Source organism: Hypanus sabinus, chromosome 21 (genome assembly GCF_030144855.1).
Source record: "Hypanus sabinus isolate sHypSab1 chromosome 21, sHypSab1.hap1, whole genome shotgun sequence".
NCBI lineage: Eukaryota > Metazoa > Chordata > Chondrichthyes > Myliobatiformes > Dasyatidae > Hypanus > Hypanus sabinus.
Window position 1 is genome coordinate 39697633 of NC_082726.1, and position 15474 is coordinate 39713106.

At 39.0% G+C, this 15474-nt stretch overlaps 1 protein-coding gene across 4 annotated transcripts in view; it reads left to right on the forward strand.

Moving 5' to 3' along the window:
- Nucleotides 1-15474, forward strand: part of mapk8b (mitogen-activated protein kinase 8b) — a 116825-nt gene that overhangs the window by 71234 nt on the left and 30117 nt on the right. For 3 of the 4 annotated variants that reach the window (XM_059946393.1, XM_059946395.1, XM_059946396.1), the window contains 3 exons: nt 4324-4382; nt 4596-4734; nt 11385-11550. In XM_059946393.1, the coding sequence (XP_059802376.1) occupies nt 4324-4382; nt 4596-4734; nt 11385-11550 (364 nt within the window). Of the gene's footprint in view, nt 1-4323; nt 4383-4595; nt 4735-11384; nt 11551-15074; nt 15147-15474 lie in introns of all 4 variants that reach the window. The other variant, XM_059946394.1, reaches the window with a different exon arrangement.

Sequence of the window (15474 nt, forward strand, 5' to 3'; positions counted from 1 at the left end):
AGTACAGACCCAGAGCTATCAAATGCTCTTCCAAACATTAAGCATTTTGTTCTTGGGATCATGCTTTTGAACCTCTTATGGACCAGCACATCATCCCGTCAGCAGCAATGATGAGTCGGCATATAGAGAGGAGGAGGAGGAGAAGAAGCTTGTCAAATGGTACAAGGACAATAACCTGAGTCTCAGTGCGGACAAAATAACAGATGACTGTGTACTTCTGGAACGCACAGGTCGACCATTCTCCATTGCACAGTCTGCCTGTGCTGCACACTGCAAGCATTTTTGAATTGTATTTTATTAACTTATGGTAATATTTCATGTGCTGTATGTTTGGTTTTGTTGTACATATGTACAGTCAGGTGACAGTAAATTTGAACTTAATTATTGAACTTACAGTTGCTCACAGAATTTTAAATGCTGTCTAGCCAAGATCCTATATGGCTTCAGTGGTACATTCTTGCTTTTATATTCTCAACTACTGGAAATGAAAGCTGTAAATGCATTTTTACTTCAATACGAGTCCCTTTGCACCTCTGATTTATGAATTCTCTCCGTTTAGGAAATAGTCATAACTGTATTCTTCCCAACAAAGTACCTAAACTCACACTTCCATACATTATATTCCGTCTGCTATCTTTTGCCCATTTTCTTAACCATATCATTCTCCCGGTTTCCCCTCTCTGCAACAGAGAATCTTTCTCCAGGAATCTTCTCTGAGACTGCAGAGCACTGAAGCGCCCAAACGATCTCCAAGCTTCTGCATTCATCTCAATGTTTCAGTCTCCCTCGTTGCTTTCATCAGCGAAGTGGAGTCGAATATCAGCTCGTGCCCTGTCCTGCAGCCTGCCTGAGCTTGCCACCTCTGCCTCCCAGAATTCTCTCAGAGACTGCAGAGTGCTGGAACATCCAAGTGATCTCCAAACAGAAAATCACAGTCTCCAACAGTTCCAGAATCATATCAAAGATGGAAAACATACATAGAAGAAGTGAAATATATGGTTTCGTAATCTATTCAGATCATGACCGAAGGATTGTTATATGCGGGTGCCATCTTAACCAAAAGTCTTGACCATTGTGTGCTTGTGACTGGGAAAAGAACAAAATACAGTACAATGTCTATTGGATTTAAAGAAAAGGCTCAGATTAAAAAAAAACAATTTAAATATTTTTCTTTCTGCACAGATGCTGACTTTTTAAAAATATTTTTTAATAGATTTCCAACAACTGCAGTATATTTACATCTTTTTCTGGCTTCTATTCTCATTCTTGCACGTTCTCCAGACAGTAAACTACGTTTAACAAAGTGCTCTACCTCTGCCTCCCGCAACCACCTCCAGGTTGTCTTGATCTCTGGAGCCTTGCTCTTTCGGCTCTGTCTGTATGCAGGTAGTATGAGTACAACCAAATGATCTAATTTGCCAAAATGCGGTCTCAGGAAGGAATGATAGGCATTTCTTATCATCGTGTAGCAGTGGTCTAGTGCGCTGGCACCTCTGGTGCAACAGATTGTGTGTTGGTAATAATGGGCGGGATTTTCTTCATACAGGCCTGGTTTAAAATCACTGACTAATTCGAAATGCATCAAGGTGGGCTTTTTCTTGTCTGGTGGTGACATTGTGCATTTTGCGAGCGCTTGCTTATAATCAGCCACTAGTTTGTCTATAAACTGTGTTCAGGATCATGGATGAGACCTCCTGAGGCAAATAGAATGGTCTACATTTGATTGTTAAGTACTCTAAGTCAGCGGGGCATGAGGTTGACATAGGCCCCACTTCCAAACACCAATGAGAATTGACTAAAAAGCCCACGCTGCCACCCTTTTTCTTACCAGAGTTCACAGTTCGGTCCATTCTGAAAATTGCAAAGCTTTCTGGTCAGATGTCTACATCAGGAATATTCACTGTTAACTAAGTTTCGATGCAAATTGAGATCCTCCACTGTTGCAGCAGCCTTGCCCTGAGATTGTCAATGTTATTTTCCAGTGACTGCATATTCATAAACAAGATGCTGGGTAGAGAAAGCCTCGTCCCTCTGCATTTCAGCTTGGTTTGCATTCTGCCTCTCCTGCCATATTTGCAGCGATGGCATTAACCCTTAAAGGCACCATGCTTAACTGCTGCACTGGAGCTCATGACTTCTGCTCTGCACTTGATCATCAATCATGAGATCTGAAGATCATTGATGTAATTTCATAGTCCGTTGTTAAAAGGAAATTTGCATGCTGCAGGTTGCAGCGAAAGTAATTCAAAAGAAGTATATTTTAGAGGAACACTGGTACAATTTTCTGAAGCCCGCAGAGTTGCTGACGTCCACCGGCGTCATCTCGTGTGTGAACCCTCTCAAAGCTAGTACTACTTCCTCTTATCATTCAGTTACTTAAACTCTCCCTGGCCCAGAAACTCTATTTCATAGAGAGAGGAATAGTACAGAATCAAGGTCAGTGGCCCAACAAGTCCTATGATGACCATTAAGTACATATTTTTACATAAATCTTACCTCATCGTATTCTCCCCATGTTCACCTTTCTTTTCCGCCTCCTAGATTTACCACTTAGCTGCACACTGGACAGTTTACAATTAACTTGGGAACCTGCACAATATTTTGGGGGTTTTAGAATGCAGAAGAAAATGGAAGCTTCTTTGGAGGAGACTCATGTAGTCACAGGGAAGACAGCAAACTGTACAAATAGCACTAGAGATCAAGATTAAATCTGGGTTGTTAGACCTGCATGGCATCAGCAATATAGGCTGTAGTATAGTTTATCCCTGACAACATTGTTACAGGTGTCCCCGCTTTACAAAAGTTTGCTTTACGCCACTTTGCTTTTATGAAGGACCTACATTAGTACCTGTTTTCACTAACCAAAAGAAATCTGAAGAGGATTTTTGCTTTTACGGAAAAAGGCGCCCACTTTAAACTTATGGTTACCCCGAGAAAGGCTACCTGAACGTGAAGCCTTGTGCGGACAGGTGTGTGCGATTTTTATTTTCTCTCTCTACAGATCAGTTTTGGCTAAATTTTCCCAATTCTGTTAAGTGAAACTACGCTACGTACATTATTTCTACTTTATATAGGCTGTATATTTATCATATCATTTCTGCTTTTACTATATGTCAGTGTTTTTTTAGGTTTTATGTGCTACTTGGTTTGATTTAGTAGGTTATTTTTTTCGGTCAGGGAACGCTCAGTGATTTTTCCCATATAAATTAATGGTAATTGCTTCTTCGCTTTACGCCATTTCAGCTTATGAAAGGTTTCTTAGGAACGCTCTACTTTGGGATAGTGGGGGAAACCTGTATCCATCTTCTGTGTAATTCAAATATCTTTTCCTAGAAGCATCCTTGTGCTGCCTGCCCAGCCAAATATTTCCAGCATTTTCTATTTTTTCCAAATTTACTTTTAATTTCTTTTTGATATAAGTATCAATATGACCTGTCATCATGATATATTCAACTGTGGAACTGATATTAAGTCTGCTCAGTATGTCCCAGCATGCTTCACAGTCATGGTTATATTGAGGGGAAAGTAACTCTGATTTTAAACTGTTACCCATCTCGGGAAATTGGAGGTCTAGATTCTATCAGCTGAATAAAGTATGAAGCAGGATCCACTGAGAGACTATGCAATTTATTATCGAGGGAGGTACTATATATATTTCCCTACAAGATGCTAATCACCATTTTACAAAGGAGAAATTGTTTTTAACATGAGCCTCATAATTGGTGGCAAAATCTTTACTTGAAATTAGAAGTATCTGAGTTGTATAATGTTTCTATGGAAATAAATTAACAGCTGCTCATCTTCAGGTGGTATTAAAAGATACCTCATCAACTCTTTCAAATCCTTGGCTTTATAGCACGCTTCTGCTCATACTATACACATGAACATTTTCTTTCAGTGGGGGAAAAAATCACACCCTTTAATAGTATTAATAATTCAAAGATGCTATGAAGGATGAGGGTGTGAATTCCTTTCTACTGAAAACTGTTCATGATGCCTCAAAATAATGTTGCAAAACAAATTTACTGAGTCTTTTCTGTTCTTGTTGACAAAAATTATTTTTTTTCTATAAAGTTTCTTTTTCCAGGTTCTGAGATTAGAATTAAAATTTCTGATGAATTAAAAGGCTAATTAGATGAATGCAAATGTTTTTGGTAATATTTTATGCTTGCCTGTTCTCTTTAATGACTATAAATAAGTTTAAATGACTTCAGCAATGAAAATTGTTAACAGTTCCTTATAGTCTGAGACAGGAATAAGCTTAGAACTTGCATAGATTAAAATACTAGTTACATTAACCTTTGAATATTCAATATATTCCAGATAATTGGCCTGCTGAATGTATTTACACCACAAAAATCACTTGAGGAATTTCAAGATGTGTAAGTATTTTACCATAATGGTGTAAGTAAGGACATTTTAAACATATTGGGTTGTTACTCATATTCCATACTGTTTCAAAGCATTTTGATTTTTTTAGTGCTGTTACTGCAGGTGACAATAGTTAAATATGAAATGAAACATTAGAGACTGTTGATGCATTCTTTTTAATGACACATGAATGTGCTTTTCTCCTTGATTGTTCTTGCTGACAGTTACATAGTGATGGAACTTATGGATGCCAATCTCTGTCAGGTGATTCAGATGGAACTAGACCATGAGCGAATGTCTTATCTACTCTATCAGATGCTGTGTGGCATCAAGCACCTTCATTCAGCTGGCATTATACACCGGGTCAGTGATGATTTTTTTCTATAGTCTAAGGCAAACTAGATTTAACATTAACTAAAAACTAGCCATTTTAATGTAATTTTAGGCAGTGATTATCCTTTGGTGTCGTGCAATAGCACATTGTTCCAGGCTGTGGTTTTGTTATTCGGTTCTCATTTTCTGATTGTAAAGTAGGGGAGGAAAGAATCATGTGACGATTAGAGATCCTCTTCTGCTCTAGTTAATTGCTTGATTTCGGTGGTACTGGGGAAAGACGTGGTAGAAAATTTGGTTGCTACTCATACCAGTAGGAAGAGAGCAAATTCTAAAATATGTAGCTCAAGTGAAGGAAAGAAATTAAGGAAGCCATTTCCTATTGTATTCTCACTTGAGGATTAACTGTAATGTTCTACTTTGCCATTGGTTTGCTGCTACTATTTATAAAGCAGTTGATAGTTCCTCTTCAAATTCTGTATATTGTATACAGTCGGCCCTCCTTATCCGCAAGGGCTTGGTTCCGGGACCCCTCGCGGATACCAAAAAACGCAGATGCTCAAGTCCCTTATTCAACTTGTCTCAATGCGGTGGACCTTAGGATCTAGTGGAACCCCAGACCCTATTTAACATGTCTCAGTGCAGTGGACATTAGGGCCCGGCGGCGGAGCTCTGAATCTGCAGTGTTTCTGTTCACAAAAATAATCATGATCACGATTGAAAATAAAGTGGAAATAATAAAGCGATCAGAAAGAGGTGAAATGCCATCGGTCATTGTAAAAGTGTTAGGCTATGTCAGTCAACGATTGGAATAATTTTCAAGGATAAAGTGAGAAAGGCTCTGCCCCAATAAAAGCTACAATTATTACTAAGCAACACAGTGGTTTAATTGTTGGGTTTTGGGGTTTTGAGTTTTTGATCCTCCACATCAACCTGGCATGGATGGAGAGCGCACTCGAAAGCAGTTCGTCACTGACTCGCACTTGGGAACTTCTGTTCCCGAGCCCGGCGCTGAAGCATACATTCTTAAGTGTTTAATATGCATAGAAAGGTAAAATATATACTATGACAAACATTTGACTAATTGACACTAAGTAATACCGGATGTACCTGTTCCGACTTACTTAGTAAGAGAACTTCCAATTTTTTTCAATCCAGATCCATGATAACCCATGCACGTCCTCCCGTATACTTTAAATCATCTCTAGATTACTTATAATACATGCTATGTAAACTAGTTGTTATACTGCATTGTTTAGGGAATAATGACAAGGAAAAAAAGTCTGTACATGCTGGAACAGCAAGTGCTGGAAGAGCACATCTGGGTTTTCTCAATTCGCAGTTGGTTGAATTCGCGGACGCGGAACTCGTAGATAAAGAGGGCCACCTGTATAAGATCATTGTACTAACTATAGTTCCCCTGAGTGCAGATCATTGTTTTGCAAATGTTAAAATGTAAACCAGCAGTGCGCTGATCTTTGCTTCCTCGGTGCAGAAGCTAAAATGAATGTATTTTGATTTTTATGATTGTATTGGATAGACTGGTAAACAGGGAACATGAGATTCTGCAGATGGTGGATATCTTGACCAATGTTCAGAAAATGCTGGAAGCAGGTCAGGCAGCAGCAATGGAGGGAAATGAACAACCAGCATTTTATACAAAGGCACTTCATGAGGACTGGAAAGAGAGAGGATAGAGCCAGAGTTTACCTCTTTCACCTATCACTTCCCAGCTTTACACACTACTCACATTCCTTACCTTGCTCCCTTCACCCAGATTTATCACCCATCCCCCTTTATTCTGGCTTCTGCCCTCTTTTTTTCAGTCCTGATGAAGGATCTCAGCCAAAATATTGACTATTCATTTCCCTCCAGAGAAGCTGCCTGACCTGCTGAGTTTCTTTAGCATGATGTTTTGCTTCCATGGGATGTTAGCAATGAATCATTCTGTGCTTCCATTGTCATTCTAAATTCAGATTTTAAACATCATCCTGTGCAGATTTTATTTATGGACCAAGTTCCAGAATATTGGAATTATTTTCAGATTCATTTATACCAGTGCAGTTCTGTTGTATTTTGCTTGTAACATTTCAATGATTTTCTTTTGTCTTGAGTGTTCCCTGTTTGTAAATAAAATGGCTCAAGTTGGCTGTTAGTCTGAAGTACAAACATGGGGAGGGAAATGTGCTTTGCTGAAGTCATTTTAAGGCAGCAGTGGCTTTACATACTCTCTTATTTATAAATATATTACTTGCCAAAGCCAGTCTTTTCTGAAGTGAGAATATGCAGTCAGTATGTGGGATTTCATGGAAGATGAAATGGAAGTTACTGTAATGCGACAGTTGCTTGAGATGTGGAGAAGTGGTCTTTTCTAAGTTGCATTCAATTAATGACTCTCCAGGTGCAGCTCAGTGGAAGTTAAATGCCAGTGGAAACAGAAGGGAAGCTTGAGGATGTTAATGTAAAATAGCAGCCTGCAACACAGGTTATTTATACAATTAGTAGGAAAATGCACCAGATAGTTATACTAATAAAACTGAACAGGGTATAAGGAATACATGGTAAAGCAGTCAGAATATTGTAGTGTAATTTTATATCCCTTGTCATATTGCAGGCGTTCCTCTTTAATTGTCCTCAAGAAGGGTCTCGGTTCGAAATATCGATTCTTTATTCATTTCCTTAGATACTGTCCGACCTGCTGAGTTCCTTCAGTATTTTGTGTGTGTTGCTTTGGATTTCCAGCATCTGCTGGCTTTCTCTTGCTTGTGGAGAGAAGACGTGTGTGGTTTTGAAGACTCTTCATGCACAGTTGTTTTGACAGCCTGGTGTAGTGTGCCCTTTCTATGAATGTTAAGGAGATCGAGATCCTTTTGATGCCAAGAGTGAGGAGGAGAAAGATTGTGAAGTATCAGTTTTGACCAGCCTTGTCAGCAAGATATCACCTTTACCCTGTCATTCAACTATTGACTAATATATCAGGAAGCTAGCTTCCAGAAGTTTCACTGCTGCTTCCAGTGTGAATTGTTTAAGATTAGTGGCCCTGACTTCAAGCATAAAAAGAAAGTCTTATATACTGAGAACCAAGCAACACTCTCAACTTTACTCCAATGTTTGAGCTAATTGTCCAAAGTAACAATAATTAATTTGGCCCTATTTGACTGAGTCTTAATCTTAACAGAACCTGAAGATACGTTAGACATTATACAACTAAAATAGTACTGTATTCAAACATTGGAAAAATCTTTGTCTGTTAATCCAATGTTTTTTGTTCTGGAATTGTACATTTGGATTGAGTTATTGAATAAGAGTTGATGTGTGTGATGCTGAACACCACAGATGAGAGTTGTCAACAACAACAGATACCTTGATTACGTAGGTGTTATTCACCAGTGAGCCCTATTAGCCTGTAGTGAGTGTTGAATATGATTGTGAGCTTTTTCTATGATCTACATGGTCTAAAGTAGCCTGCAGAAGAAAACAAACATTTAATGCAACTGGTATCTGCCCATGCATATATGCTTTTCAAACCTTCCAATAAGAGCTTTCTATCTTCTTGTTCTGTTCAGTCTCTCTAAGGTAACCTGCTTAAGCAAGGATAATACGCAAGATGGATTGGCTTTACCTGTCTTGTAAACATTCTAGCTGCGCCAAACGCTTCCTCTTCCTCAGTTTACTTTTCTATTTATTTAGTAAGATGTGTTTATAGTGCAGATTAATACTCAAGGCCTTCCCACTGAGATAAGAAATCAGTTTCCTTGTCCTACCTAAATTGAATTCTGTAGTTTGAACAACTTTGATAAAATGTTAGCTGGTTTTGTTGAACTTTAAGGAAAATAAATTGTTTCGGGAACTTTATTTCCCTGTCAAACAATTACTGGAAAGCAGCAGGAATGTGCAGACAAAATTTGTGGGAGGTGTCAAATGAAAGAATAGTTCTTTGAGAAAGGCAAACTGTATAAACAGATACATCTATTGACCTTTTCTTTAAATTGAAGGTTTTAAGATGGGGCTCAATAGTTGTATTAATTTATAGAATTTCTCCATAAATGGATGGGCCCCAAGCATATTAACAATGCAGTTGCAAGGCACTCCAGAAGATGGTTTTGCTTTGCTTGGGTTTCGATTACCTGTGACATAACTGCTAGATCAGTGGGGCAAATGAGCACTTTCTGGCTTTAAGTTTCTAATGTGGCATCACAACTCATAGACTTAAGCTAGTGATCTGACTTCTGTGATCTACATTTACATCCATCCAAAGTGTTCCCAGGGGACTCGTATGCAACTAGCTACGTAACTTTGATTTAACTGCAAGTCCTGCTTCATGTATTCAGCCAATAGAAAATAATTTTCATTGTATTTTAAGCCATGTATCATTGTCCTATTACAGAACTATGTTGTGATTATCTTCTAGGATCTATTTTTCTTCCAATATCATCAAGTTCAGTTTTATTGTCATCTGACAGTATATAGAGTGGCTTTCAAAAGTATTCACCAACCCCCACCCCACCCCCTTGGAAGTTTTCATGTCTTTTTTTTACAGCATTGAATCACAGTGGATTTATTTTGGCTTTTTTGACATAGATCACAGAAAAAAAACCTCTCATGTCAAAGTGAAAACAGATCTCTACAAAGTGATCTAAATTCATTACGAATGTAAAATACAAAATAATTGATCGTATAAATATTCACCCTCTTCAAGTCAGTGTTTAGTAGATGCACCTTTGGCAGCAATTACAACATTAAGTCTGTGTGGATAGGTCTCTATCAGATTTGCACAAATGATCACTGCAATTTTTTCCCATTCTTCTTTGCAAAACTGCTGAAGCTCTGTCAGATTGCATGGGGCTTATGAGTGAGCAGCCCTTTTGAAGTCCAGCTACAAATTTTCAACTGGATTGAGGTCTGGACTGTGACCTGGCCACTCCAGGACTTAAACTTTGCTGTTTTAAATTTAAATTATTCCTGTGTAGCTTAGGCTTTATATTTGAGTTCTTGTCTTGCTAGAAAACTAGTCTTCTCCCAAGTCGCAGTTCTCTTGCAAACTGTGTCAGGTTTTCTTCCCAAGATTTCCCTGTATTTTGCTGCATTAGTTTTACCCTCTACCTTCTTAAGCCTTCCAGGGCCAGCATCAGTGAAACATCCCCACAGCATGATGCAGCCACCACCATGCTTCACAGTGGAGATGGTATGTTTTTGATGTGCGGTGTTTGGCTTATGCCAAACATAGCGTTTAGTCTAATGGCCAAAAAGCTCAATTCTGGCTTCATCAAATCATCAAGCCTTCCAGTTGACTTCAGAGTTTCCCATGTACCTTCTGGCAAACTCTAGCCAAGATTTCCTGTGGGGTATTTTCAATAGTGGCTTTCTCTTTGCCACTGTCTCATGAAGTTTTGACTGGTGAAACACCCGGACAACAGTTGTATGTACAGTCTTTTCCATCTCAGCCTCTGAAACTCCTCCAGAGATGTCATATGTTTCTTGGTGTCCTCCCTCACTAGTCCCCTTCTTGTACAGTCACTCAATTTTTGAGGACAGCCTGCTCTAGGCGGGTTTATGTCTGTGCTATATTCTTCCCATTTCTTGATGATTGACTTAACTGTACTCTAAGGGATAGTCAGTGACTTGAGAATTTTCTTGTTTCTATCTCCTGACTTGTGCTTTTCAAAAGCCTTTTCACAGAATTGCTTGGAGTGTTCTTTTGTCTTCATGGTGTAGTTTTTGCCAGGATACTGACTCACCAGCAGTTGAACCTTCTAGATATAGATGTATTCTTACTGCAATCAATTGAGACACCTTGATTGCAATCGGTGATCTCCATTTAACTAATTGTATGACTTCTAAAACCAATTGGCTGCACCAGTCATGATTTGATGTGTCATATTAAAGGGTGGTGAATAGTTAAGCAATCAATTAGTTTGTTTTATATTTGTAATTAATTTAGATCATTTTGTGGAGATCTGTTTCCACTTTCACACAAGAGTCTTTTTCTGTTGATCAGTGTCAAAAAAAACCCAAATTAAATCCATGTGATGCAATGTTGTAAAACAACAGAACATGAAAACTTCCAAGGGAAATAAATACTTTTTATAGGCACTGTATATACAAGCAAACAAAACAACTTCTCTCGAGACCACGATGTACCCACAATGTATGTATCACACACAGCACATAAAACAAAATATTACCGCAAATAAAATGCGTGTCAAGTGCACAGAATGGTGAACAACTTGCTGGCCTGGTGACGAGACCTTGGTTGGTGGTAAGGTATTCGTTAATCTCACAGCCTGGGGGATGAATCTCAGTCTGGTCCTGATGCTTCTGTATCTCCTTCCTGATGGTAGTGGGTCAAACAGATTGTGGGATGGGTGGGAAGAATGCTCAACAACCTTTTGAGTGCTTCGTGCCGTTTGCATACAGCACCGTCAGTAAATGTCACAAGTAGGGGGGAGGGAGACCCAGTGATCATCTTGACTGTTTTTGCTGTCCACGTAGTGTCTTGTGGTCCATTGCCTTGTAGCCTTTGTACCACACAATGATGCAGATACTCTTGATGGTGCTCCTGTAGAAAGTTGTTAGAATGGAGGTTGGGGAGTCTTGCATTGACTGAACTTTCCAATGGGAAATGGGCTTGGACTTGTGTCCTAATGACCAAATAAATAATTTTGTTTTCTGAATTTTAGGACCTGAAGCCAAGCAACATAGTAGTGAAAGCAGACTGTACATTGAAGATCTTAGACTTTGGACTGGCAAGAACAGCAGGAACTAGTTTCCTAATGACACCTTATGTGGTTACACGATACTACCGTGCTCCAGAGGTCATTCTAGGAATGGGATATAAGGAAAATGGTTAGTGCACTCTGACCTATGCGCTTATATAGGAAGATGACTTTTCTGTTTGGATCCATCAAAATTATAACATTTTGTTCCTATTGAGTTAATTCGGCATTAAACCACTGGGTTAAATAAATATCTACCGGTAAGGAAGGGTTTTAATTTCATCCCATCTTTCCATCATTGTTCTTATTTTGAGTAACTTCTAATGTTAATTGAATTACACTTAACTATTGAACTATCTACCTGGGTAAATAAATATTAATTGTTGAATTGGTATTAAAGTTCCATAGGAGCTTTGAGTTTCTATTTTACAATTTTATACCCTGTAATTAACATGCACAGCTAAAGAAAATTGTATCTAGGAAGTAATTTTGTTAGTAATTAAGGAATTCTAAAACTCTAGAGCATTTTAATGAAAAAGTATCTACGTTTAGAAGACCAATCTACTTTCATATAGTGAAGATCAAAGTAAAATGGAAAATGTTTAAAACTCCAGCTTGCAAATAGTGCTTTCTTCTCCAAAAATAACCTAAAATTCTATTCTTCTTCATGTCTCTGCTAATAATCTGTTGGTTTAATTTCGTGACAAGGCTAGAGTTGGGGAATACAATAGACAGTAGGTGCAGTAGTAGGCCATTCGGCCCTTCTAGCCAGCACCGCCATTCACTGTGATCATGACTGATCATACACAATCAGTACCCCATTCCTGCCCTCTCCCCATATCCCTTGACCCCGCTATCTATAAGAGCTCTATCTAACTCTCTCTTGAATGCATCTAGAGACTTGGCCTCCACTGCCTTCTGGGGCAGAGCATTCCGCATATCCACCACTCTCTGGGTGAAAAAGTTTTTCTGCATCTCTGTTCTAAATGGCCTACCCCTTATTCTTAAACTGTGGCCTCTAGTTCTGGACTCACCCATCAGCGGAAACATGCTTCCTGCCTCCAGTGTGTCCAATCCCTTAATAATCTTATGTGTTTCAATCAGATCCCCTCTCATCCTTCTAAATTCCAGTCTATACAAGCCCATTCGCTCCAATCTTTCAACATATGACAGTCCCACCATTCCGGGAATTAACCTTGTGAACCTACGCTGCACTCCCTCAATAGCAAGAATGTCCTTCCTCAAATTTGGAGACCAAAACTGCACACAATACTCCTGGTGGGGTCTCACCAGGGCCCTGTACAGCTGCAGAAGGACCTCTTTACTCCTATACTCAATTCCTTTTGTTATAAAAGCCAGCATGCCGTTAGCTTTCTTCACTGCCTGCTGTACCTGCATGCTTGCTTTCATTGACTGATGTACAAGAACACCTAGATCTCATTGTACTTCCCCTTTTCCTAACTTGACTCCATTTAGATAGTAATCTGCCTTCCTGTTCTTGCCACCAAAGTGGATAACCTCACATTTATCCACATTAAACTGCATCTGCCATACATTTGCCCACTCACCCAACCTGTCCAAGTCACCCTGCATTCTCATAACATCCTCCTGACATTTCACACTGCCACCCAGCTTTGTGTCATCAGCAAATTTGCTAATGTTACTTTTAATCCCTTCATCTAAGTCATTAATGTATATTGTAAACAGCTGCGGTCCCAGCACCGAACCTTCCGGTAACCCACTGGTCACAGCCTGCCATTCCGAAAGGGACCCGTTAATCGCTACTCTGTTTCCTGTCAGCCAGCCAATTTTCAATCCATGTCAGTACTCTGCCCCTAATACCATGTGCCCTAATTTTGCCCACTAATCTCCTATGTGGGACTTTATCAAAAGCTTTCTGGAAGTCCAGGTACACTACATCCACTGGCTCTCCCTTGTCCATTTTCATAGTTACATCCTCAAAAAACTCCAGATTAGTCAAGCATGATTTTCCCTTCATAAATCCATGCTGACTCGGACTGATCCTTCTACTGCTATCCAAATGTGTCATAATTTCCTCTTTTATAATTGACTCCTGCATCTTTCCCACCACTGACATCAGGCTAACCGGTCTATAATTCCCTGTTTTCTCTCTCCCTCCTTTCTTAAAAAGTGGGACAACATTAGCCACCCTCCAATCAGCAGGAACTGTTCCTGAATCTATAGAACATTGGAAAATGATTACCAATGCGTCCACAATTTCTAGAGCCACCTCTTTAAGTACCCTGGGAAGCAGACCATCAAGTCCCGAGGACTTATCAGCCTTCAGACTCAACAGTCTATCCAACACTGTTTCTTGCCTAATATAAATTTCCTTCAGTTCATCCTTTACCCTAGTTCCTTTGGCCACTATTACATCTGGGAGATTGTTTGTGTCTTCCCTAGTGAAGACAAATCCAAAGTACCTGTTCAACTCATCTGCCATTTCCTTGTTCCCCATAATAAATTCATCCGTCTCTGTCTTCAATGGCCCAATTTTGGTCTTAACTATTTTTTTGCTATTCACATACCTAAAGAAGCTTTTACTATCCTCTTTTATATTCTTGGCTAGTTTACCTTCGTACCTCATTTTTTCTTGGCGTATTGCCTTTTTTGTTATCTTCTGTTGCTCTTTAAAAGCTTCCCAGTCCTCTGGTTTCCCGCTCATCTTTGCAATGTTATACTTCTTCTCTTTTATTTTTATACTGCCCTTTACTTCCCTCGTCAGCATGGCCACCCCTTACTCCCCTTAGGATCTTTCTTCCTCTTTGGAATGAACCGATCCTGCACCTTCTGCATTATTCCCAGAAATACCTGCCATTTTTGTTCCACTGTCTTCCCTGCTAGGGTATTGCTCCATTGAACTTTGAACTTTGGCCAGCTCCTCCCCCATAGCTCCGTAGTTCCCTTTGTTCAACATGGCCCTTTGGGTTCAGATTCATTTTTAGCCACTGTTTAAAGTCATTTGCTTTGGAAAATTGGAAGAGTTTACTCCTGAAAATGATAGCAGTGGCTAACAGATTTCACACAAACTTCCCAAAAGTGATGAAAATTAAAACTAGCATTCTGTGAGCCAAAAGGGCAACTTGAGATGATGGTGGCATCAAAGGTATGCCAAAATATAAATTATTTTATATTTGATTCATGAAGAATTTTAGAAATGTGCATTAATGAAACCAAGTTAATTACTGATACTTCTAGTGAGTTCAGTTGTTGACGAGCTATTTTTTCTCTCCTGTAACATGATAAATATCACTTTCAGTAATCTTATCATAAAGTTAATTGGTAAAGAAAAGATTTTTTTACATTGAAGGATGTAGTATGTCAAATTAATTTGCATTTATGATAACATTGAATTGGATATGCTGAATATAGACGTGCTTTCTTTTTATTAATCCATCTCTGTGTGCTACTATAAATGTGCTCCATCACGTCATAACTGCATTTGTTATACGTAGAAGTGGGTGGGGCAGAGTTGGGAGCTACATTACCGTCATGATTTTCCAGCTATGTATTGTTTTGTGGGTGTCCTACACACTTAATATATGTAAGATGTGTTTCAATTATAAATGGTAATTTTGGTAGCATCTGCTTCAACAAAATAACTTGCCCTTTTTTTATGATGTAAACTTGTAGTGGATTTATGGTCTGTTGGGTGCATAATGGGAGAAATGGTGCGTCACAAAATCCTCTTTCCAGGAAGGGACTGTATCCTTAATGCTGATTGCAGTGGTTCTGTAAAGGCAATTTAATTTTGCCATTTCAAAATAAAGCCCTGGATAATTGATGCAATTTTTTTTTCAAAACAGTTTTAAAATTGTTTTCCCTGCCATGATTATAAATTAACTCAGTTAGGACTCAGCTATTCTTTGCAAATTTCTCTTTAGGGAGGCTGCATCTGGCGATGGGACATACAGTCTCTGCTGGTTATTTTGTTTTTTTTTTAAGTTTGTATGTACTGACCATCTATGCTAAATCTGTTGTGACCATATACCTGTGACCCTGCATTGCTGATATGTCTGTGTCTGGCCCGTGC